Source organism: Heloderma suspectum, chromosome W (genome assembly GCF_057233095.1).
Source record: "Heloderma suspectum isolate Gila_16-S chromosome W, 16-S_ref, whole genome shotgun sequence".
Classification (NCBI taxonomy): Eukaryota; Metazoa; Chordata; class Lepidosauria; order Squamata; family Helodermatidae; genus Heloderma; species Heloderma suspectum.
In genome coordinates this window covers 60,277,486-60,302,926 of record NC_139475.1, presented here as the reverse complement: position 1 = coordinate 60,302,926, position 25,441 = coordinate 60,277,486, and the positions used below count along the sequence as shown (strand labels likewise).

General features: G+C 45.7%; 1 protein-coding gene across 1 annotated transcript in view; it reads left to right on the top strand.

Moving 5' to 3' along the window:
• LOC146334070 (hepatoma-derived growth factor-related protein 2-like) overlaps nt 1-19,337 on the top strand; it is a 73,052-nt gene extending 53,715 nt beyond the window's left edge. The window contains exon 16 of the mRNA XM_084825280.1: nt 19,238-19,337. Within this exon, the coding sequence (XP_084681406.1) occupies nt 19,238-19,322 (85 nt within the window). The 3' untranslated portion in view covers nt 19,323-19,337. The remainder of the gene's footprint in view (nt 1-19,237) is intronic.
• Nucleotides 19,338-25,441: the final 6,104 nt, after the last annotated feature.

Below are 25,441 nucleotides of genomic sequence, written 5' to 3'. Positions count from 1 at the left end.
TCATCTGCTACTACAAGGTGGAGAAGAAGGACCATGGACGTCACCAGGTGGCCGGGGAGCGCCACAAATGGTCAGTGTACTGATAACAACCAGCCAGTCTCCACTTTTCTTTTTCAACATTTGGGCCTGATTTTGGAGTTGTGCAACATCTTCAAAAGTTGCCATGGGAGACTGGTTTATTGCTGAAGGGAATAAGGCGGTAGCCCTAGTGTCAGGGTTCCTTGAGCCTCCACTTTATTTCAATGCCGAAAACAAACACAGATGAGAGGCTTCAGTCTACAGCTTTTAACCCATTACTTCACAGGGTCATACAGATGCAAATTCTCAGTGACTCTCAGTCTACAAAGGAATGCCTTCAGGGGAATTCAAATTGAAGTTAAGAGGGTTGCCCGCCGTTTGAAGAGGTCCCTCTCTCTTGTGAAACTTCCGAGCGCAGCTTCTCATGCAAGGCCAATCAGGTAGACGGTCTAAGTTCTGCCTCTGCCTTCTCTCTTTTTGCTCTGCACCCGGGCCTGGCATCTATTAGATCAGACTCCCCAAACCCCGCCTCCTTCTGTTCGCTGTCGCTCACGGGTGTGTGTGAAGAGGAATTCTCATCCTCAGCCAGCTGGGTGTTTGTAACCTGAGAAGCTGGCCCAGTCATGTCTGGACTAGCCTGGGAAAACACCTCCCCCATGTCTGGTGGTTCTCCTTCAGAATCTGAACTGCTATCCCACTCCCTGCGCTCAGAAACACCCCTGACACCTAGACAGGGCAAAAGGTTCTGCAACTTCAACAGAAGTACAGAAGTGATGGGCCAGATGCCATGATCTTCGTTTTTTTAATGTTGAGTTTCAAACCAGCTTTTGCACTCCCCTCTTTCACCCTCCACAAGAGGCTCTTTAGATCCTCTTCGCTTTCTGCCATTAGGGTGGTATCGTCTGCATATCGGAGGTTGTTGATAATTCTCCCGGCAGTCTTAATTCCGACCTGTGATTCATCCAGCCCGGCGTTTCTCATGATGTACTCTGCATATAAGTTAAATAAGCAGGGTGACAATATGCAGCCTTGTCGTACTCCTTTCCCAATTTTGAACCAATCGGTTGTTCCATCTCTGGTTCTTACTGTTGCTTCTTGACCCTCGTACAGGTTTCTCAGGAGACAGGTAAGGTGGTCTGGTACTTCCATCTCTTTCAGAATTTGCCACAGTTTGTTGTGATCCACACAATCAAAGGCTTTAGCGTAGTCAATGAAGCAGAAATAGACGTTTTTCTGGAATTCTCTTGCTTTCTCCATGATGCAGCGAATGTTGGCGATTTGATCTCTAGTTCCTCTGCCTCTTCGAAACCCAGCTTGTACTTCCGGTAGTTCTCGGTTCACATACTGCTGAAGCCTAGCTTGTAGGATTTTGAGCATCACCTTGCTGGCATGTGAAATGAGCGCAATTGTGCGGTAGTTTGAACACTCTTTGGCGTTGCCCTTCTTTGGAATTGGAATGCAAACTGACCTTTTCCAGTCTTGTGGCCACTGTTGAGCGTTCCAAATTTGTTGGCATATTGAATGCAGCACTTTAACAGCATCATCTTTTAGGATTTTAAATAGCTCGGCTGGAATACTGTCATCTCCGCTAGCTTTGTTGTTACTAATGCTTCCTAAGGCCCACTTGACTTCACTCTCGAGGATGTCCGGCTCAAGTTCAGTGACCGCACTATCATGGCTATCAGGGACATTCAGATCTTCCCTGTATAGTTCTTCTGTGTATTCTTGCCACCTCTTCTTAATCTCATCTGCTTCTGTTAGGTCCCTGCCTTCTTTGTCCTTTATCATGCCCGTCTTTGCACAAAACGTTCCCTTGAGATCTCCAATTTTCTTGAAGAGATCTCTAGTCTTTCCCATTCTGTTGTTTTCCTCGATTTCTTTGCATTGTTCATTTAAGAAGGCCTTCTTGTCTCTCCTTGCTATTCTCTGGAACTCTGCATTCAGTTGGATATATCTTCCCCTTTCTCCCTTGTTTTTCGCTTCCCTTCTTTCCTCAGCTACTTGTAAAGCCTCCTCAGACAGCCACTTGGCTTTCTTGCATTTCTTTTTCTTTGGGATGGATTTCGTTGCTGCCTCCTGAACAATGTTACGGACCTCCGTCCATAGTTCCTCAGGCACTCTGTCTATCAGGTCTAATCCCTGAAATCTATTCCTCACCTCCACTGTATATTCATCAGGGATATGATTTAGGTCATACCTGAATGGTTTAGTGGTTTTCCCTACGTTCTTCCGTATGTAAACATTTACATAGGCTAAACGGTGAAAAATAGGGAATGCAAATGGTGGCCGCCGTAGCCATCACCATTTGCGTACGCTGTTTTTTTTTTTTTTTTTGGCCTGCCGTGATAGGCTACGTAAATACTTACATAGCCTATCACGGCAGCCTGGCTGGACACAAATGGCGGCCGCTATAGCGGCCGCCATTTCTATCCGCAGCAGCCCATCCGCAGCTGGAACTCTGGCTGCGGACAGGCCTGGCCGGCTGCTCTGTGGAGCCGCCGCGGAGCAGAGCCAGTCGGGCAGGATTCCGGGGGGGAGGACCGGATCGCCTCCCCCCCCACGAAAAGGTAAGTGACTTTCATACATCCCTAACGCTGATCTGTTTTTTCAAGAAAAACTGCTGTTAAACAGAGTTGATGTGAAAATTAAACTTACACGGAACAAAGATGCTTTCTGCTTAATGACAGAAAGCCAGCAAGACATTACAGACTGCAAGTTTTGTCAGTCTCCCTTTTTTTGAAAAAGGTGAGGGTGGCTCCTGGCGTTCGCTTAGGCCATGCAGAGGCTGTGTTGACCGCCAACGCCAAATATCCCGTGGATCGTGTGAGTATGAAAGTGTTTAGCATTCCAAGAGGAAGCCGCGTTGCCAATCAGGAAAACCTGTTTTTGGGCCTACTGCCTAAACAGGTTGTTATAGGCCTGTTGCACAAAATGCTAGTTTCGCCCCCTGGAGGCTAGTCCAATTTGCCCCAAAGAGGAGAGTCAACTTCAGGCTGGGTCCAACTCGATTTTATTGTTTGCAAACAGTTCGACAAAGGAGCTCACGCTCAAAGCAGAGTCGACCCTGGGCGACCTCCGCGCTACAGTTTTATCACTTAGCTTGCATTCCTCAGCCAGCGTGTTACTTTTGATTGGTTGCCAGCGGTTTGCTTAGCAACCTTATCTTAGGGTTACTGTCTGCTCATTCCAGGCATGCGCAGCTCTTACAATACTACGTGCTGCTTAAGACACATACCATGGCTTTTAGGTTACATTTTCACTACAATTCCCCCCTCAAAAGGCTTTTCTCAAATTTATACTCTCTTTGGTCCCACGGTGGACTATGCACTTAAAGGCGCAAACTATTATTGCTGTGGCATTGATGGTTTTCTCTAAACAGCAAGTGAGGCCTGGGACGCCTTTGTTCTAGCTACTAGAATGTTGACAACAAAAACACTTTTTTTTTTGAACTTTTGGAACTCAGTTTTGTTCCGTTCATCAGGAACCCTTGAAACGAGAGCACCCTCTTTCTGTAGAGCTACTTGAGTCCTTTCAGGGGTTCATTATTCCAACGGTGACCTTCAGGTGGGTCAGCTTCCGGTGTGACCCTCTCTGGTGCGGGTGATGCCTTTATTCAGTGTGATGAATCCACTTCTTCTCTTTGGCGACTTTCATAGCAATGGGAGTGGTAAGTAGGATCTGAAACAGACCCTTCTGCTTCTTGGTAGGTGGTTCATCTTTCTAGGACTGGATTAGCACCCAATCGCTGGGATTGAGATTATGCACTGGAGCATCTAAAAGCCAGGATTGGTGCGGTGTCGCAAACCTGTGAAAACAAAACAGACTGCAAAGCAGTAACATAACCCTGAATCTTAAAACTCTTACTTCTAAATTCACATTTAAGCTATCAGCCATAGGTAATATCCGAGGTGGGCGCTTATGGAACGTTTAAAAGGTGTCAATTTAATACTTCTCTTGGGGGCGCACCGTACTCGAGTCAAGGTGACTGGCAAGGCCTGTGGCCTTTCAACTTAATCTTTAAACAAATTCTAATGAGCATTGTCTTTAAGGTGCGGTTCATCTTCTCAACTTGACTTGTAGATTGAGGTTTCCAAGGGGGGTGTAGCTTCTAGTTAGTTTGTTATGCCTGGGCCACTACTTGCGTCACTTGTCCAACAAAATGGGGCCCCTGATTTGATTCACTCTCTTTAGGTAACAAGAGCTTAGGGATTACTTTTTAACAGGATCTTGGCTACTGTCTGAGCGGTGCAGTCAATTGCTTTTATCATTACTAGCAGGTACCGATAGCCATGAGTCTGGGGCAACTCTGAAAAGTCAATTTGAAATCTCTGAAAAGGATAGCAAGCGCATGGGCGACTTCTCATTTGAGCTGGGGGCTCAAACATCTTTGAATCATTTTTGAGGCACAAAGGGCAGTCAGCCACTGTTCTCAGGTCTTGGTCTAACCTGAAGGAGGTGCTATCTGCCTCGGGCGCACTCAAAATCGGGGTGTTAAAGGGGGATGATCCCTTTATTAACTAACCATAATTTTTGAACTTCTCAATGAGCGGCTTCAAGCCTGCACAGGTGGCTTTTTTCAGAGGATACTGCCTCACGCACACAGGGCTCTCCCTTTTTAAAGAAGATTTTAATTTGTGTCATGCATTTGCTCGGGCAGGGGTTCTGTCTGCCCACACACATGGATCAACATTCTCTAAAATCTCAGTCCCTTTGGCCTCTGACACAATCTTGATTGCTTGAAGGGCCATTCGATAATTTGAGCCCTGCATTGCTGGCAGCTGTACTACAATCTGATTATCACGGAAGAAGATTTTAGCTTGCAGTTTTGTTAACAAGTCCCTCCCCAAGAGGGCAACCAGGTATGCAGATGAAACTACAAAGGCATGTTCCAGTATGTTATTTCCAGTCTTCGTGAGGAGGGGCTTACACACGGGCAATTTAGTTTGGTTTTTTTTTTCCTTTAATTTCTTTTATAGTTACATGCTTTCCACTTTCTCTTGCCAGGGGGCTTCACAGGGATCATAGAAAATGTGGCTCCAGTATCTACTAGGGCTTTACAGTCCTCGCCACCAACCCTTACTTTTACCTTGGGATTCTCCCGAGCGTTTGTTCGTAGGGTGGTGGCCCTTCAGCTAGACTCCCCCCCACTGGAGGACCCTGCCAGCGTTTGGCAGCCTTCAGGGTGAGTCTCTTTTCTCTTTTCTTTCAGCTCTGGACAACCTTTCTTCCAATGTCTCTTCTCTCGGCAATACGCACATTTATTGAGCCCCGGTCGGCCCTTTCCTTTTCTGCCCCCCCCCCCCCCCAGTCGCTTCTGTGCTCTCAAGCTGCTGTTTATATCTCCGCCCATGGTGGCTGCCAGCATTGCCTTTTCCTTTTTCCAGGAATGGCACTTTTTTATGTGCTCTCATGTGCACCATAGCTCTAAAAACTTCATGATCTGGGGTCTGATAAGGCTAAAGCAGGCGGTGATATTAAGGCTTGCTTCAATTTAAGAAAAGCCTTTTTTATTTTAATTGTCCACTTCTAGTGGGTAATATTTTTGTTAAAGCTTCATACGGGGGCTTCGCCCCTTTTTATGGCTACTATAGCCTCCCTCTTGTAACAGGCACACTTATCTTTTGGCTTGCCTGTTCTGCAGATCATGTTTCAAATTTTCTGTGCCATGCACCAGTTTTAACTCTTTGTTTTCTCTGCAAGTTAGGCTGTTTGCCATTGCTTCGACAGAGACTGGCTTGCTTAGATCTTACTAATTTCAACGACAAACATTTGGAATAAGCTTTCTTTCTTTTTTAAGCCTTTTTGTCTGCTACTTTCTTCTGCCTTCTTTTATACCTTTTTCATATCATTAAAATCTAACACCATGACTGGAAAACATTTGTTTTGTATAGTAGGGCATGGTGGAGCAGATCTACCCATTATACTGCTCCTCTGACTGCATGGTCAGGGCCCATCAAAATTAAGGGAAGGGCGTTCTCATACATGCAAAGAGTTCCAAGCCACATTTTTGCATCGGCAACTCCACACTGCATGAGTTTTGGCAGAGTGTCAGGTTTGCCTCTGAGCAAATGGAACGTCAGAACAGTTCAGATTTTGAGAAAGAGCTGGAACACATGGGGCAGGAACTTTCTTAGGCTTCAGAAACACAGCTGGGCTTAGAAGTATCACAGGAGAGTGGGGGACTCTTTCCCTCTCACCACTTAAGTTAAGAGAATTTGCTGCCCCCCTTTTTAAAGGGAAACTAACTTTCGTAGTTTCTCTTTGAACTTTTTGAAGGCTGTTTCTTTTGTAGTCTGTGAATCTCTAGAAATTTGTATCTGTATGCTTCATTAGGGTAAATGAAATCAAAGCCTTGGAAATCATAGAATCATAGAATAGTAGGGTTGGAAGGGGCTTACAAGGCCATCGAGTCCAACCCCTTGCTTACTGCAGGAATCCAAATCAGAGCATCCCTGACAGATGGCTGTCCAGCCTCGTCTCCAGTGTGGGAGAGCGCACCACCTCTCTAGGTAATGGGTTCCATTCTCATATTGCTCTAACAGTTAGGACGTTTCTCTTGATGTTCAGCTGGAATCCAGCTTCCTGTCACTTGAGCCCATTATTCCGTGTCCTGCACTCTGGGATTATTGAGAAGAGATCCTGGCCTTCCTCTCTGGGACAACCTTTTAAGTACTTGAAGAGTGCTATCAGATCTCCTCTCAGTCTTCTCTTCTCAAGGCTAAATATACCCAGTTCTTTCAGTCAAATGCAGCTTTTTATCTGAGTGTTGAAATCACAAATCAAACTGTACACTGAGCTGATCACAAACAAACACACAATCTACAACAACGGGAGTTTAAGGCTATGACAAGCCTCACAGTACTTTTTATGGCAAGTCTTTAACTGTCTAAAGTTCCAGTCCATGTGCAGAGTGCCTCTAACAAAGAAGGCTTTGGGCCATAAAGAAGGGATGTTCTTAACAAAAGCTCTGTGTCTCTTCATCAGTTCGAATGGGGAAGGTGTAACCTTACACCTCTTCTAGATTCCTCCACAGGTAAGAACAGAGCAGTGCTGCTCAGCTTTCCAGCTGTGATGCTTTTCTTGTTTGTTTTTTTTTTGCAAATCTCACTCTTTTGTCAGGTCCTCACAGACACCTTCCAGCCTCTCTGCTTGCTAAGGCTAAACCAGCCGCGGCGAAGGGGGGTTAGGCAAGTCCCCCTTGGCTCTGCTCTGAGCAGGCTGACAGAGAGAAGCTCACACAGACCCTGATATTTTAAGAACTTGCTCTGTCTTTGTTTCTTGATCTTGCCACAGTCTTTAAGTCGTCAAACAAATCTCTTTCTTCAGAAGTTGCAACTTTTTTAACTGCTTTTGCTTCTTCTAACAAACTTGGATACGGTGGCAGACAAACTGTCTCTGGAGGGCCCCCTCCCCCCCCAACAACCTCTCCTCCCAACCTAACAGACCGAATCAGACCGGGGGGAGCTCAGGGCACCTTGGGCAGGGTCTCCCAGTCTTCAAGCTCCTTCCGTGGGGCTTGAATCGGGGGGAACAGGGGCTTTGGGCTTCACCTCGGAGCATACCATCATGACTTTACAATATTGAACTTTATATTCAACCTTTTCTCGCCTTCAGTGGATTTTGGTTGGCACTCGTCCAAATGCTGATAACCTCACCTTCCCTGAGGCAAATTTATCTCTCACTACTTGATTCAGACACCACCCGGGGTCTCTTGCCCCTGTGGTCCTTTGCCAGTAACACATTTGCACATTTACACTTCTGTAACTAAGGGGGATTCTTTCCGCACCAATTCAACCAACCATCAATATAGGCGAATTGATCCCATTGCCCATTATTCACCACATTTTTATATACAGCATTTACAAGATTTACACCAAAGGATCCTATGTCTGGCCAACTAATTCCAAATGCTGGCCATTCCAATTGACAGAGTGTAACCAGCTTGCCTTTCGACATCTTAGTACACGGAGTCTGACAAACCTCAGACGCTTGACTTTGCTAAAGTTCTTTAGCATGCATCCCAAGGGAGTGGCAGAGCCCTCTAAACGGGAGCTACCCGCCCCCATTGTGCCTACCTCTGTTTGAAACCACACACGGAGCCTGACAAACCTCCGACACTTACACGGAGTCTGACAAACCTCAGACGCTCCGAAGGCAACTCAAACAGAAAGACAGAAGGGAAATCAAGTACTTACTCTGCCCAGCACCCTAGTGCCGTCTCTTCAGACCCATTCAGCCTGGTTGACTCAATCAATGGAGTCCACTCCTTTAACCTCCTGGGTGTCCCGACCCCCGTTCTCTGGTGCCGTGGCAGACCTCAAAGGCGGTCCGGCGCGCCCCACAGGCACCTTTGCCGGTTCTGTCGTTTGACCCCAGCGTGGTCCAAGGGACTCCTGCCAGCTCGCCAGTTTGTTGCACAAAATGCTAGTTTCGCCCCCTGGAGGCTAGTCCAATTTGCCCCAAAGAGGAGAGTCAACTTCAGGCTGGGTCCAACTCGATTTTATTGTTTGCAAACAGTTCGACAGAGGAGCTCACACTCAAAGCAGAGTCGACCCTGGGCAACCTCCGCGCTACAGTTTTATCACTTAGCTTGCATTCCTCAGCCAGCGTGTCACTTTGATTGGTTGCCAGAGGTTTGCTTGGCAACCTTATCTTAGGGTTACTGTCTGCTCATTCCAGGCATGCGCAGCTCTTACAGTACTATGTGCTGCTTAAGACACATACAATGGCTTTTAGGTTACATTTTTACTACACTATGTGCTGCTTAAGACACATACAATGGCTTTTAGGTTACATTTTTACTACAGGCCTAGTGGATAATGATTCCTTCAGTGGAGCTTTCAATAAAAATCCATTTAATTTTCAGCATTATGATATTAGTTTCGCAGCTCTTTACCTGGATGGAGAGCAAATCCTCATGAAGCCACTCCAACCCAATTTTGAAGATGGAAACTGTGTAAGAGAATACATGAGTCTGGTACAAACAGCCGGCAAACATATGAAAGATAGGTTGTTTTTAATTAACCATGAGGAGTATTTGACCGGTTGCACACTTTTTGCATTCGACCTGACGGCAGACCAAGAATGCGGAGATCACTATTCTTTGATTAAAACTGGGAACCTGAGAGCAGAATTCCGTTTTGCTAAAGCCCTGGCCGCCACGGTCAACATGACTGTGTATGGTGTTTTTGACAATGTGATAGAAATAAATCACAGGAGAAATGCCCTGTTTGACTATATGTAACATGGACAGTGTGCAGCTAACTCGTGTGCTATCTTCAAGCCCCTACACCAGAAAGATTTTCTATGGTGTGTTTCCTTGTGACATGCTTCCCAGTGGGAGAGTGCACTAAAGACCTGTGGGGTTAGTAGTCAATACCCACCCCCACAACCTCCCTGGAGAGCACTGGTTGGCCATCTACTTGACAGAGGATAAAAGTGGAGAGTTTTTTGATTCCTACAGACACCCTCCCAACCACTGCCTCTTCCCTAAAACCATCATGATTTTTTAAAGAAAAAATGCCAGCAAAACTGTGTTTCAAGCCAGACAACTCCAAGCCGACGAGTCCGTGGTTTGTGGCTACCATTGTGTATTTTTCCTGCAGCAGCATTGTAAAGGCCTAACATTTAAACAGATTCAAGAACTGTATTCTCACAATTTAGAAAGAAATGATCAAATGGTGGGATATATTTTAAAAAAAACAAGAACAACATGTCCAGGCATGCCTTAGACATGTTCCAGCCTGCCCAACGCTGTAGATCAAGCCATGATTTTCATAGCCGTATTTCCCAATAAAACAACCTCTATTGGGGTTGGGTTTTTTTTTAAGAATTTCTTGTCTGTATACCCTTAAAGTAGACAGGCACAACGCAGATTACTTTAAGTAAGTTTTAAAAAAATAATAATGTATTTCTAGTCCTGATAAAACAGAAACCACAAAACGTAACTTTATAAGCTGAGCCAGGTAGAAGCATCAGACTGCTTTTGTTTTTTAGCACTCGTAGCTGTGTGCAACAACATTGGCGTCGCCCCTTTGGGGGTCTTTAGGTAGTCCAATGCTTCTCTATTGGCAGGATTACCCGCTACAGGTGCTGGGACATTTAGTTCAGCCAGAGCACTCAGAAAAACATCCCAACCTTTAGGGGTACGCTTGGTTTTCAGGGTCTGTGTGACCCCCTTCACCAAATCCAGCATATTGGAACCAGGTATAGCCTCCCCCTTGTACACAAAGGCTCCTTTCTCATCCCACGAAGAAACATCTCTGTTTTGCTTCATTTTGTTCAATAGGAACCTTGCCTGGTTCTTATACCTAGCAGGAAGACTGTCCAGTACTTCTTGGAAGACAATGTCAGAGATTACTGATGCTTCCACAGAGGCCTGTTGTGGCTGAGGTAGAAACAGGTTTAGGTTTTCTTTCTCTGCATCCCTCTGTCTTACATGAGTTAGATATTTTTGAAGCAAAGAAGCATAACGTTTAGCTTTTTCATGTTCTGTTAAGTCGCTCCTGTGGAGAATCCCTGCATCTCAGTATCTAGTGAGCTGATTGCTGCAGTTCTGATGTTTTCCTCCTTAGGAGGTGGCCCCTTTAATTTTTCCAGCTGGTGGCTAGGGACCAAATACATCTTTTCAGCATACTCCATCACTGATTGGCTAAAAACCTGGCAAGCAGGGGGACTGCAAAACTTAGCAACGGTCCAAGAAACCCACCAGATTGTCTCACCAGATGCTGCTTCTTCTCAGAGAGACTTTCTTGTTACTCAGGCTTTTAATAAGGTTACGTTTCTTAATGTACGTACCTGTTGGGGAGATAGAGGAATGTTGCCTTTTAAAGCATTGAGTGCTATTTCCGAGATGGCTGCGATCAGGTCATCAGATGCCGCACATAAAATGGCTTTCCTCTGGCGTGGCGGTGCCTTAATAAGAATTTTTAAGAGGGCCAAATTTCTCTTTACACGGTTAGACATGTTGCCTTGCAGAGGAGCTGGGCGTCAATAGATGGGCCAGCACTAAAGGCGAAGCCTTTTTTTATGGCATACACTACAGGCCAGTCTGGTGGGAAAAGACCTGTTCTTAACCTGTAAGTTTCTGGGGTAGCTGCATTTAAATCTACCACCAGGTAACCTTAAGGTTTGCTTGTAGAATCTGCAAACGCCTCCATGAAGAATTGACTGTTTTATGGGTACATTTGACGAGCTAAGATCGCAATTTGTAATTTATCCCTGGGGTTTTTGAACAGCGCCATATATATTTGCAGTTAGGCTGATGGTGCAGTTGCTTTTTCCCTTGCAGAAAATATTCTGCATGTTGAAAAAAATACTCACGTTCCTGTGGTGTACATACTGAGTAAAGGCCTTTTCGACTTCACAGCTCTCAGACGCCGACAAAATCAGATGGTCTATCACCAAGAAATTTACTTTATTGAGGGGTAACAAATCATTATCGTCAAATTTTGCAGGCAAACCCTCCACCAACTGAATAAATGGGTATTTACATAGCAGATCTTTGTACAGAGGCTGCCAACAACCATAACACCACACAATATTTTCAAGTACAACCGAGAACACACTGTGAGCATTGTCCAGCATATTTTTGATGAAAAAGCTTTTCCCGCAGTTGCTAGGCCCCGCTAGAATGGCTGAAAAGGCGTGTTGCCAGCGCGTATCCATAGTCAAAATCCGTAAGGTAGTGTGTTAAACCCTTCAGTAATAACTCTTTTCTCATATACCACCTTTTGAGTTTTCCTGAGAGTCTTAGTTTCCAGAGTCCAATGGCTTTTGTTCCTTACAATACCTGGCTGCTGTACAACAATCTCACAAGGCGGTCTGTGCTCCCTGTCTGAGACATAAGCAAAAACTAAGTCTTTGAGACTGTTGAAATTAAGTTTTTCACAGTTAGCGGTGTTCAATGTAATGCCTTTGACCTTCAAAAAAACTTTCCCTTGTCCAGAAAGTTTAAAACGATAAGACTTAGGACCAGCCGACACAAACTGTTATAAATGCATCTGCAGGGATTTCACTTGTGAGGTCTCCTAAGTAATCTCCGAGAGTGGGCATCCACTGCTCCTCCCTGCTCACAAATATCACAGAATCTGTGTCATGGTATAAACAGCGCTCTTGCAAGCCGTCTAGCAAAGCGTAGAGCTTCAGCCGAGCATATGCTGTTGAGAAGGCAGCTATGAACACATTCTTTCTACCTAGAGTCATCATGCGGTCTTCAGAATGTTTCCAGGACACGCTGGCTGCATCAGCATTGATAAATTCGCACACTGAAACCTCATAAGCGTCAGAAAACAATCTGAAATAACTCATCAGGGTCTCTTACCACTTGTGTGTTAGGCAGGTTTGTCCTCTGGCCAAATTTCCCCCAAAGAGAATGTAAAAATAATTTTGCAATTTGCCGTTTTGCAGGGTTCACGGCAATCTCATCGGGGCACAATGCCACCCCTTCATTTTGGAGATAATCAGCGATATATTGCTGTTTATCTTTTGCGCTGACGTACCGGTGCGGGTACCCTGAAGCCTCCTGTTTTTGGCGAAGGTGCATGTCAATGTAATCTGAAAACAAACGGGTGGTCCGCCTTTCAAAATGCCAGACTTCATAAATTTTCACAGCCTTGTAGCCCTTTTCTACAGCTGCATTCAGCTCAACAGTGCACCATGTTCCTAGCAGAGCCCGTTCCTCATCAGAATGTTTACACGTTCCCTGCTGATGCGCTGTTGCACAAGCTGCACAAGCTGCACACAGGACAAACATGAGCTTACCGCCCCCCTTGGTAGGGAGGACCAGGAAGAAAAGACCTTGGGGTGGGTAAACTTTAACCTTTGCAATCCCGAAGTAATCTGAGAGCGGTTTAAAGTTCTCATAGATTATTTCGGGGTGACAACAAGGGCATGCTTTATTCTTGTTCACATAGGGGATACAGGCTTGTAAAATCATAGTAATGAATCCGTTCCCCATCTTCAGGTTTATCATACAGACAGACCGCTTTAGTACACCCCCCAAAGACAGCGTCTCTAGGTTCTAGAGGGTCTGGAAAATGAGCACCAGCAAGAAAACTCTTGAGGCCCTCATCTGTTTTTAACATCTGCCTCCACTCGTGTTCCCATATAGTCCTGACTTCAAACCCCATCAGTTTCAGTTCAGCAGCCCTTTTCTGTATGGAGTCATACAGGAATTCATATGCATTACCCTGCAGGGGGTTCTTATCCTCCGGAGAATAACACACTACACACCCATGTCAAAAGCAGCCGTGAAATTCAAAGGCTGTCTTCTTAATGTCTATGACAGCATAGCCATCTAGAAAATAAGGGCCAGCTTTGAATTCCCCACCCTTTAAGGCATGCTGAATCTGAATCTTTTCTTTATGCTCTATGTAGCTCAACCACCGAATTGCAGGGGTGGAAAACCGTTTACACTGCCAGTGATAATTATCTGGTGGGGGTATGGCAATGGTGTATTCCGTCAGAACCTTAAACCTATACATCGCAAAAGATGTACTAGCCAGAGTGGGGTACTGGAATGGATCTATTGCTAACCTTTTCTTCACATACTTCTTACCTTACCAAAACGCTCTCACTGTCTGTGTCAGTTCCATGATTTCGTGTCGGTATTGGTGCATGCCTGCTCCAAAATATTAACGTCCTGCCTGCAGTAAAACATCAACTCCTTCTGCATTTCAAAAATTTTTGACTTGTTCTCCTCATACCACGCTAAAAAAGCCTCTCTCTCTCCAGGCATCATGTATTGGGCACCATAGTCCTCTGCTTTAGGCAGCGGGCCCACATAGTCCCAATTCTCAGGTTTGTTAAAACAATGTGGGAAGTAGCCCTTGCTGCCGGTAAAACCCAAGGCTTTTGGTAGCTTTGAGAGGGCCACGGATAGATGACAGAGTGAATCGATACATTTTATATCTAGCCCCTTCACGGTGATACACAGCAATTTCCCCCCTTGAGTAATAAGATCTACAGCCAGTTTCTCTTTTATCAGCTGGCTGAGAATACAGTAACCATCGTACCCCTTTGAGTATGTAAAAGTGCACCCTTTGAACTGCGCACTGTCTGTGAAGGTCTTGATAAACTCAGAGAGACAGGGATCACCCTTAAACCCCCACGTTTTGCCAGCCATGGCCCACGGGCTTACATCACCATGCGCTTTCACACGCTGCTTTCTCTTCTTCTTGCCCTCACCTGGTTCATCCTTAAAGCGTTCTACAGTTTCACCCGCAAGCGCTTTTGCAAAGCAGAAATTAGGAACGTGAAATCCTGAAGACTGGTGCGCTTCGAAGCCATAAAACACATCTTTCACAGACGCTTCAGGCTTCTTAAGACGCCCCATATGGCAGTTCTGCTTATCACCACCGATGATAAACCCCCAACAGACAGTGCACCGCCTTCCTGGACAACGCTCAAAGTCATGATCACCTTTCTGGAAAGTCTGACAGTGTTCACAATACTCTCTAAAGACACATTTTACTTTACCCTCTAAGGCCAATTCTCTATGCCTACTTAAGCAGGCGCTGGATCTGCAGTTCATCCGACAACGTCCGCACCTCTTCATTTTACCGACATTTACAGCACAGTCTGCGCTCAAGCAGAGCCTGCACATACATAGACAACTGTGACTGTGGGCAAAGGTTGTACTGCATATTTCACAATAGTTTTGAGCTCCAAAAACCGCTTTTACACTACGCACCCCATAATAATGCTCGTCATGTAGCAGCATCGTATAGGGTTTGGGGTACCTAGGCCCTGGTACTTTAAATAGCCCCCAACCTTTTTTTGCGAAACGTATGACTTGAATGTTGACCCTTAAATGAGGGCTACTTTTTTCTGCTCAGACCAACCAAGCTCCGTATGTAACTGGCGGTGGTCAACAACTCTGCATCTGTGGGGGTCCTCTCGGCCATTACTGCCAAAAGCCCCCCAGCAAAGCAGAGATTGCCACCTGTGTAATTTAGATCTACCAAATGTTTTCGTTTTCTAAGGATGATTTGACTGTTCGGGAAAGAACCTATTTTCCTACTACGATTTCCTCCCCCCCGTGGAGCCCTCATAATTGTAACAATCAACTGCAGTGTAACATCCCCACATACTTCAGCATGGCTTTGCATAAGATTACTGATATGAGAAAGAAAATCTTCTCCATGCAAAACATCCCTACGTCTTTTAACTGAAAAGAGAGGAAAACTCAGACCCCCGCCATCCAAGCATAATTGAACAAAGTCTTGAGGAGAAATTCTCCTATTAGCATCATCCAGGATTTGCTGGATCCCTGTGTATGATGCAGTCACAGCCTGTGAGAATGATGTTACGTGTTCTAAATTAACAAATCTAAATTCTTCACCTATGTGTATTGACCTGAATCGGTCCTGCCCCCATTCCCACCTCCTCACAAGCTCTGCATATACTTGCGGGGGTTTGTCCTCATCTGTGTTATTTATGGGTGGGGTTTGGCCCAACCCTGAAGCACCCCTGGAAGCTTCAGAAGGCTGTCAGGTATCTGGAGATGCCACCTCTGGAGGCTCACCCTCTGTGCATGCTTCAGAAAGTTGTGAGGCATCCTGAGAGTCTGCCATTGGAGAGCAGCTTTTCTTAGGAGGCCTTTGATTTTTACAGGCAGAGAGTGTTTTTATAGCCCTGTTTAATATTTTACTAACCCTCCTCCGCCAGTGAAATCGTGCTTTGTTGAATGCGTTCTTCCTTTGCCCCCTTTTCCAGCACCCCCGGCGTGGTTTACCACCCCCTACTTGTACGTGTTTAAAGAATGTGTTGCCATGTGCAGGGTACTTTGCATGCATTTTAAATTCTGAAAAGAGTTTACTTCAGATGCCCCACCATTATCAGCACTTAAAAACCTGCATACGGCTGCTTCAGTCTCTGTACAGCGCTTCATGAGCTCATAGCCTTCTTTCAGTCTTTTAGAAGTATGCTCAAGCCAATTAGCAAGCCCCCTCCCTGGTTTAGAGATCCCAGACTCTGGGTGCCCTTCATATCTTGATCGCTTTGCCGGTGGTCCTGTGGCGTCTTGTGGTTCTGCAGGGGCACTTTTCACAGTTGCAGCTTTCTGGTCTAAAACCAAAAACGAGAAGGGGTAGGGCGCATCCTTATTCATTAGGTACAACTCTCTCTCTCTCTCTCTCTCTCTCTCTCTCTCTCTCTCTCACACACACACACACACACACACACACACCATCAATGCCTTACCCTTGCCTGCTGGCGGTCCAGTAGCCTTTGGTTTTTTAAAAGGAGCTCTAACAGGCGTCATGTTCACTGCAAAAAGCAATAACCACTTTAGTAGATTCCTACTTTCCATATGACCCCCCTAACCCCCTTACCAACATTAACGTTTTACCTATTTTATCATCAGAAGGTGATTGATTTTTCTTGTGGCCTTCTTTGGGGGATTAATCACAGCAGCCTCCTGAACATTGGTTGTGATTTCTAAACACACACACACACACACACACACACACTGCTTTCAGCTTTACAGGAACCCTTAAAAAACCACATGGCAATTATTAGAGCAATTCTGTTTTATCCGTGCTACCAGATGCCGGTGTGAGTGCTGTCCTGGGCCTTCTCTTGCTAAAAGGATGACTGGGCGTGATGAAGTCTTCTGTAAAGAACAACTACAACACCTTATACACATAGCCAATACTTTCAGAAACAGCACGAGGTTGTTTCTTTTTTACATTAAAAATACCACAGACCCCCCCAAGGACTCACCCAGGGCTTTAGCATTTGAATCTCATGAAGCCACCTTGCGGGGGGGTAGTTTCTCCAGTTTATTTATTTATTAATTAAATTTATTAATTTATTTATTAAATTTATTAATCGCCCATCTGACTGGTCACCCAGCCACTCTGGGCGATGTACAACCCACCATAAAACAATTTAAAACAATAAAATTTTACCATAATTTTTTTTTTTTTAAATACCCTAACCCACCCCAAATGCCTGCCTGAACAACCACGTTTTTAATGCACGACGGAAGCTCATTAAAGAGGGGGCATGACGGAGTTCCCTAGGGAGGGAGTTCCACAGAGTGGGGGCCATCACAGAGAAGGCCCTCTCCCTCGTCCCCACCAGTCTAGCTGTCCTGGCTGATGGGACAGAGAGAAGGCCATCCGAGGCTGATCTTGTTAAGCGGCCTGTCTGGTGTTGCTGGAGGCGCTCCTTAAGATAGGCTGGGCCGGAACCATATAGGGTTTTAAAGGTCAAAACCAACACCTTGAATTTGGCCCGGAAAGCAACTGGTAACCAGTGCAACTCCTTCAGCACTGGAGTGATGTGATCTCGCCGGCGGCTGCCTTTAATCAGGCGAGCCGCCGCGTTCTGTACCAGCTGCAGCTTCCGAACCGTCTTCAAGGGTAACCCCATGTAGAGCGCATTACAGTAGTCTAAACGAGAGGAGACCAGGGCATGTACTACCGATGGGAGCAGATGGTCGGGAAGGAAGGGGCGCAGCCGCCGTATCAGATGGAGTTGATACAGCGCTGTCCGGCTCACAGCTGACACCTGAGCCTCCATGGACAGCTGGGAGTCCAAAATGACCCCCAGGCTGCGGACCTGGTCTTTCAAGGGTAGCCATACCCCATTCAACACCAGGTCAACATCCCCCAGCCTCCTCTTGTCTCCCACCAAAAGTACCTCGGTCTTGTCAGGGTTCAGCTTCAGCTTATTCCTCCCCATCCAGCCACTCACCGTCTCCAGACATTTGGACAGGGATTCTACGGCCAACCTTGGTGAAGATTTGAATGAGAGGTAGAGCTGCGTGTCATCCGCATATTGATGACACCGCACCCCAAACCTCCTGATGATAGCCCCCAGCGGCTTCACATAGATGTTAAATAGCATCGGGGAGAGGATGGAACCCTGTGGCACCCCACAAGTGAGTGGCCAAGGGTCCGAAACCTCCTCTCCCAGTGCTACCCTCTGGTACCTGCCGGAGAGGAAGGACCGGAACCACCGCAATACGGTGTCTCCAATGCCCAACCCCTCCAGGCGGTCCAGGAGGATACCGTGGTCAACGGTATCAAAAGCCGCTGAGAAGTCGAGGAGAACAAGGAAGGAGCATTCACCCCTATCCAGAGCCCTCCTCATATCATCCACCAAGGCGACCAAGGCCGTTTCTGTCCCATGCCCAGGCCTGAAGCCCGACTGAAATGGGTCTAGATAATCAGTTTCTTCCAAGTGTGCCTTCAACTGCACCGCCACCACCCGCTCAATCACCTTGCCCAAAAATGGCAGATTTGAGACTGGGCGAAAGTTGTTCAGAACCTGGGGATCCAAGGAGGGCTTCTTTAAGAGCGGTCTTATCACTGCCTCCTTGAGGGCTGATGGCATCACTCCCTCCTCAAGGGAGGCGTTCACCACCGCCTTGATCCCCTCTCTACCTTTTGCCTTAATTTTGGCGCATCTCTGTCGGGGGTGTGATTTCATGAGATAGTAAGTAAGGAGAAGGTGCTAGTTTGGTCACCCAAAGGCATGTAGAGTCTTGCCTCAAGCTCTGCTCTGCCCCCAGCACTACATATGGTGTGAGAGCCTTTGACCATTTTCTAGCAGCACCCATGAGAAGAATGGAGGGGGAAACGGCTATGCTAGTTAATGCTTATTTAAGCACAGCTTGTGGACCCATAATACCCCATAAAATACCAGAATGCAAAATATTAATTTTGCAAAAAACAGTCTCTACAATTCAAGACGATATTGAAGAACTGTTAACCCCCCCCATCAATGACCTCCAAATCCATAGTCTGGCTGATGCATTCCACACTTTTACTGTGGTGATGCAGTCTGAGTTTGCTGATGGAAAAATCAATTGGGGGCGGAGTTTAACAATTTTTCTATTTGGTGGCCTAATGGCAAAGAAACTAGAGACACACGATAGGCCTCTAACAAGACGGAATATAGAAGAACTTGCTAATTTTATCACTGCCTATATCATAAATGCCAAAGCAAATTGGATCATGGCGAATGATGGATGGGCAAGTTTAAAGCAACCAACCACCCTAAGATACCATATCCCTTGCTACAGATGTGTGTTCTTTTAATATTTATAACGGGGTGGGGGTTGGGAGGGGGATATTTCAGCTGGGTGTGGGTTCTAAGATGATAAAGAAGATATACTGATCTAGTATTAAAAACAAGACCCCACCGTAATGTTTTACCTTCCATAAAAATAGGGTATGATAAAGCTACTATTTTCTTTTTATTGCAGGAAAAAGGGATTTGTAACGACGTTTGAAGATAGAAACTCCAGGGTTCCCTCCTACAATGTGAAGACAAAAATCAGAGCTATTTGAAATAGCATGCACTATTTTTCCCTAAAATGGCTATTGTTCTCTGCATAGAGATTGCAGCAACAGCTCTGAATGATAATACATATTTCGAAATATTCCCTACTGTATTTTGTCTTAGTGTATTTTAGTTGTGCCCCTTCATGGATCACTGCCTTGTTGTGGCGAAGGGGCTTGCGTAACTCAGTGAAGCCATAAGCTATGCCGTGCAGGGCCACCCAAGACGGACAGGTCATGGCAGAGAGTTCTGACAAAATGTGGTCCACTGGAGAAGGAAATGGCAACCCACTCCAGTATTCTTGCCAAGAAAACCCCATGGAACGTATCACAAGGCTAAAAGAGATGACGCCGGATGATGAGCCCCTCAGGTCGGAAGGTGTCCAATATGCTACTGGGGAAGAGCAGAGGGTATTTCCAAGTAGTGCCAGAAAGAGTGAAGCGGCTGGGCCAAACCCGAAAGGACACTCAGCTGTGGATGTGTCTGGTGGTGAAAAGAAAATCCGATGCTGTAAAGAACAATATTGTTTAGGAACCTGGAATGTCAGATCAATGAATCAAGGTAAGCTGGAGGTGGTCAAACATGAGATGGCAAGATTGAACATCGACATCTTGGGAATCAGCGAACTCAAATGGACAGGCATGGGCGAATTTAATTCAGGTGACCATCATATCTACTATTGTGGGCAAGAATCCCTTAGAAGAAATGGAGTAGCACTCATAGTCAACAAAAGGGTGGGAAAAGCAGTACTGGGGTACAATCTTAAAAATGATAGAATGATCTCAGTACGAATCCAAGGCAAACCATTCAACATCACAGTAATTCAAGTCTATGCCCCAACCACTGAGGCCGAAGAAGCTGAGGTTGATGGGTTCTATGAAGACCTACAACACCTTCTAGAACTAACACCAAAAAAAGATGTCCTCTTCATCATAGGGGATTGGAATGCTAAAGTAGGAAGTCAAGAAATCACTGGGAAAACAGGCAGGCATGGCCTTGGTGTACAAAATGAAGCAGGACAAAAGCTAATAGAGTTTTGCCAGGAGAACATGCTGATCATAGCAAACACTCTTTTCCAACAGCACAAGAGGCGACTCTACACATGGACATCACCAGATGGTCAATATCGAAATCAGATTGATTATGTCCTTTGCAGCCAAAGATGGAGAAGCTCCATACAGTCAGTAAAAACAAGACCTGGAGCTGACTGTGGCTCAGATCATGAGCTGCTTCTTGCAAAATTTCGGCTTAAATTGAAGAACGTCGGGAAAACCACTAAACCGTTCAGGTATGACCTAAATCATATCCCTGATGAATATACAGTGGAGGTGAGGAATAGATTTCAGGGATTAGACCTGATAGACAGAGTGCCTGAGGAACTATGGACGGAGGTCCGTAACATTGTTCAGGAGGCAGCAACTCAATCCATCCCAAAGAAAAAGAAATGCAAGAAAGCCAAGTGGCTGTCTGATGAGGCTTTACAAGTAGCTGAGGAAAGAAGGGAAGCGAAAAGCAAGGGAGAAAGGGGAAGATATACCCAACTGAATGCAGAGTTCCAGAGAATAGCAAGGAGAGACAAGAAGGCCTTCTTAAATGAACAATGCAAAGAAATCGAGGAAAACAACAGAATGGGAAAGACTAGAGATCTCTTCAAGAAAATTGGAGATCTCAAGGGAACGTTTTGTGCCAAGACGGGCATGATAAAGGACAAAGAAGGCAGGGACCTAACAGAAGCAGAGGAGATTAAGAAGAGGTGGCAAGAATACACAGAAGAACTCTACAGGAAAGATCTGAATGTCCCTGATAGCCATGATAGTGCGGTCACTGAACTTGAGCCGGACATCCTCGAGAGTGAAGTCAAGTGGGCCTTAGGAAGCATTAGTAACAACAAAGCTAGCGGAGATGACAGTATTCCAGCCGAGCTATTTAAAATCCTAAAAGATGATGCTGTTAAAGTGCTGCATTCAATATGCCAACATATCTGGAACACTCAACAGTGGCCACAAGACTGGAAAAGGTCAGTTTACATTCCAATTCCAAAGAAGGGCAACGCCAAAGAGTGTTCAAACTACCGCACCATTGCGCTCATTTCACATGCCAGCAAGGTGATGCTCAAAATCCTACAAGCTAGGCTTCAGCAGTATGCGAACCGAGAACTACCGGAAGTACAAGCTGGGTTTCGAAGAGGCAGAGGAACTAGAGATCAAATCGCCAACATTCGCTGCATCATGGAGAAAGCAAGAGAATTCCAGAAAAACGTCTATTTCTGCTTCATTGACTACGCTAAAGCCTTTGATTGTGTGGATCACAACAAACTGTGGCAAATTCTGAAAGTGATGGGAGTACCAGACCACCTTACCTGTCTCCTGAGAAACCTGTACGAGGGTCAAGAAGCAACAGTAAGAACCAGAGATGGAACAACCGATTGGTTCCAAATTGGGAAAGGAGTACGACAAGGCTGCATATTGTCACCCTGCTTATTTAACTTATATGCAGAGTACATCATGAGAAATGCCGGGTTGGATGAATCAGAGGTCGGAATTAAGATTGCTGGGAGAATTATCAACAACCTCCGATATGCAGACGATACCACCCTAATGGCAGAAAGCGAAGAGGATCTAAAGAGCCTCTTGTTGAGGGTGAAAGAGGAGAGTGCAAAAGCTGGTTTGAAACTCAACATTAAAAAAACTAAGATCATGGCATCTGGCCCCATCACTTCCTGGCATATAGAAGGGGAAGAAATGGAAGCAGTGACAGATTTTACTTTCTTGGGCTCCAAGATCACCGCAGACGGTGACTGTAGCCATGAAATTAAAAGACGCTTGCTCCTTGGGAGGAAAGCTATGGCCAACCTAGACAGCATAGTAAGAAGCAGAGACATCACCTTGCCAACAAAGGTCCGTCTAATCAAAGCGATGGTTTTCCCAGTAGTAATGTATGGCTGTGAGAGCTGGACTATAAGGAAGGCTGAGCGCCGAAGAATTGATGCTTTCGAACTGTGGTGCTGGAGAAGACTCTTACGAGTCCCCTGGACTGCAAGGAGGTCAAATCAGTCCATCCTAAAGGAAATCAACCCTGACTGCTCATTGGAAGGACAGATACTGAAGCTGAAGCTCCAATATTTTGGCCACCTAATGCGAAGAGAAAACTCCCTGGAAAAGACACTGATGCTGGGAAAGACTGAAGGCCAAAGGAGAAGGGGACGGCAGAGGATGAGATGGCTAGATAGCATCACGGATGCAATGAATATGAACGTGAGCACGCTCCGGGAGAGAGCGCAGGACAGGAAGGCCTGGCGTGCTATGGTCCATGGGGTCACGAAGAGTCGGACACGACTGAACGACTGAACAACAACAATTTTAGTTGTGATATTATTGAAACTATAAAAAATAAAAAGGGTGGGGTATTGAAAACAGAACAACGGCATTTCCATAGCCTCCTCTTTTTTTTTTCTTTTCAGAAGCTAATCTACCAGGCATGCCCAATAGCAGCAGGTGGGAAGCAGAAAAAAGCACGCGGCTTTTTCCTTGCAACCCTAAGATTTCTATCTCTGGATATATATATATATCCAGAGATAGAAATCTCTGGTTCTGTGATTGGATACAGTTAAGGATTCCCCCGCCCTTGAGGTTGTCCTCCCGCCCATCACTAAAATTTAGTACCACCCTACTCAAAACATGTAATGGGGTTTCAGGACCCCTGTAATCGCCAACCCCCATCTGGAAACATGCGGCATCAGGCATTTTGGGCCCACCCCTCTGCACTGCTACTGACCTGTAATGGAAACTAGTGATAAAAAGTTGATTCCTAAAATGGAGCACCACCCTACTCAAAAAAACATAATGGGGTTTCAGGACCCATCTCAAAAATGGGAATTAATGATACAAAGTCATCTACAGGGGTGAGCATAGTTTCTGAGAAACCCTAGCAGCATTTTAAATGTGTCTAGGGTGATGGGGCAGATTGCAGGTAAGCTTATAGTAGGTTTTAAACATAAAGAACAAGTGCTATGCGGAAAGAACATAAAACTTTGTAACAGAGGGGAACGTTGTGGTTGGATCCTGATATTCTGTGGATTCCTTTGCTTGATCTGTGTCTACTTCATCTCAAAAGTCACTTTACAGGGATGCGCATAGTTTTCGGAACCCCTAGCTAGGGTTTTTACAAAATCTAAGTGGTGCTTAAAGAATTATTTACTTTTTAAAAACCCTTGAAGGTTTTACTTGCAACCCCTGTGATTTCTGTGTTTAATGATTCTTTCAAAATGATCCTTAAAAAAAAAAAAAAAGGCTTACTTTTCCCCTTCATCCCTACCACCCTTTGGGATCTAGTTCCATTTTGGGAATTAGTGATAAAAGACGATTCTTCCAAAAATGTTTCTAACCAAACAAACGAATGCAACAGTTTTCAAATGAGCCATATTATTCAGAGTTTTGCTTTACAGATGTAAGAAAATATTTATAGGACCTGTTTCTAATCAATTTCATTACATGATTTAAAAATACGTGATCAGTGTTTTTCAGGGTTTTATCCAGTAGTTTCAGGGCCTTGTGTGAACGACCAATTTTAGTCACCAATATCAACACCTTATTAACAGACTCTTGTGGTAGAACAAGACAATTTAAGCTATACCCAATCAGAGTAATAATATACAGTATACTTTTAAAACATATTTTCCCACATACAATTCTCAGCTTTCCAGAGATGACACTCTTCGGCCAAGATAAGCACTCATGTGAGGCTTGTCCTGGTGCCTGGATTATACATCCAATACAGGTATCACGTAGATAGTCAATTAAGCAGTGCTTCAGAATGCCAAAAACAGTGGTTCTGACAATGCACTGCATTGCTCTGCAGCGCTTTCTGGGTGAGCTGAAGCTTGTTTCATCCGCTTCCAGGCCTAGAATACTTTTCAGGATGACATGGCCTGGCTGCTCCGTTGACAGATCAGCACAACCCTAAAAAGAAATTAAGAAAATACTTTGGTGTCTCATAAAAACATGCAGTATGTCTTTAATATCGGGGGTTACAAATAATCGCCCGTACCTGTATTTGAAAGTTTGCAATTGAAGCCATCTTCCATAATGCCATAGGCGATTTCCACCAGTTTTTCTACTTTAGTTTCACCAGTTTTTCCAGGGTCATCTGCACCAACATTATTCACACCAGGATCCTGGAAATGGAGCAATCTATTATGAAGCTGTATCCTGCCTGTAACCCTTTTGCAAACTTCAGAACCCCCCCTACCCCCCCATCCACCCAGATAGAAACATTGAAATCTTCCCTGTGCTACAAGGTTCTCTACTGAAATGACTTCCAACATGTTCTGCCACAGTTGGGAAACCTCGGCCTCCTCCTCGCATAGAAGTTTAGGTGGAGGAAAAGCAGTGTCATCAGAACTGGTACTGATATACCGTTTTCGGGGGTTAGGTTCTGCAGCCAGTGGAGGAGTAGCTGATGGCCCACGAGGGGTGCTTGGCCGTGCCATGTTCTCTGTGCAGAAAATGTGCCTGGGCAAGAAAAAAAAAGGCTGACTGGGCGGAATCTGACTGACCCTGCTTTGGATCGGTTGATAGGAAAGGCTGTTTTTCTGGGGGTAAGACTGCCCCTATTGGTCAGTGGGGTTGGGGGCGTGACCTTACAGGGTCATGTGGGGCATGATGGGCCAATCCGGAGTTCCTGCACATGTCAGGGCTCTAAAACCAATCCCTGTTGGTCCATGGTGGCATGTTGAGTTCGTAGAGGGGTCACATGGCCCCCACTGGGCCAATCCGGGTGCGGCTTGGAAAAGGCCCTGTGGGCCATTTCCGCACCCGTGCCCCCTAGGGCTCTAAAACCTCTTCCTATTGGTCCATGGTGGCATGTTGAGTTCGTAGAGGGGTCACATGGCCCCCTCTGGGCCAATCCGGGTGCAGCTTGGAAAAGGCCCTGTGGGCCATTTCCGCACCCGTGCCCCCTAGGGCTCTAAAACCTCTTCCTATTGGTCCACAGTGGCATGACGAGTTCGTAGAGGGGTCACATGACCCCTGTCAGGTGACCCTGAAGGTCATACGACTGGGTCAGCTGATTGCATAAGTGGGACTTCTGGCTAGGGTGGACTTCCCTTCTCAACAGGGGGTGGGGCACC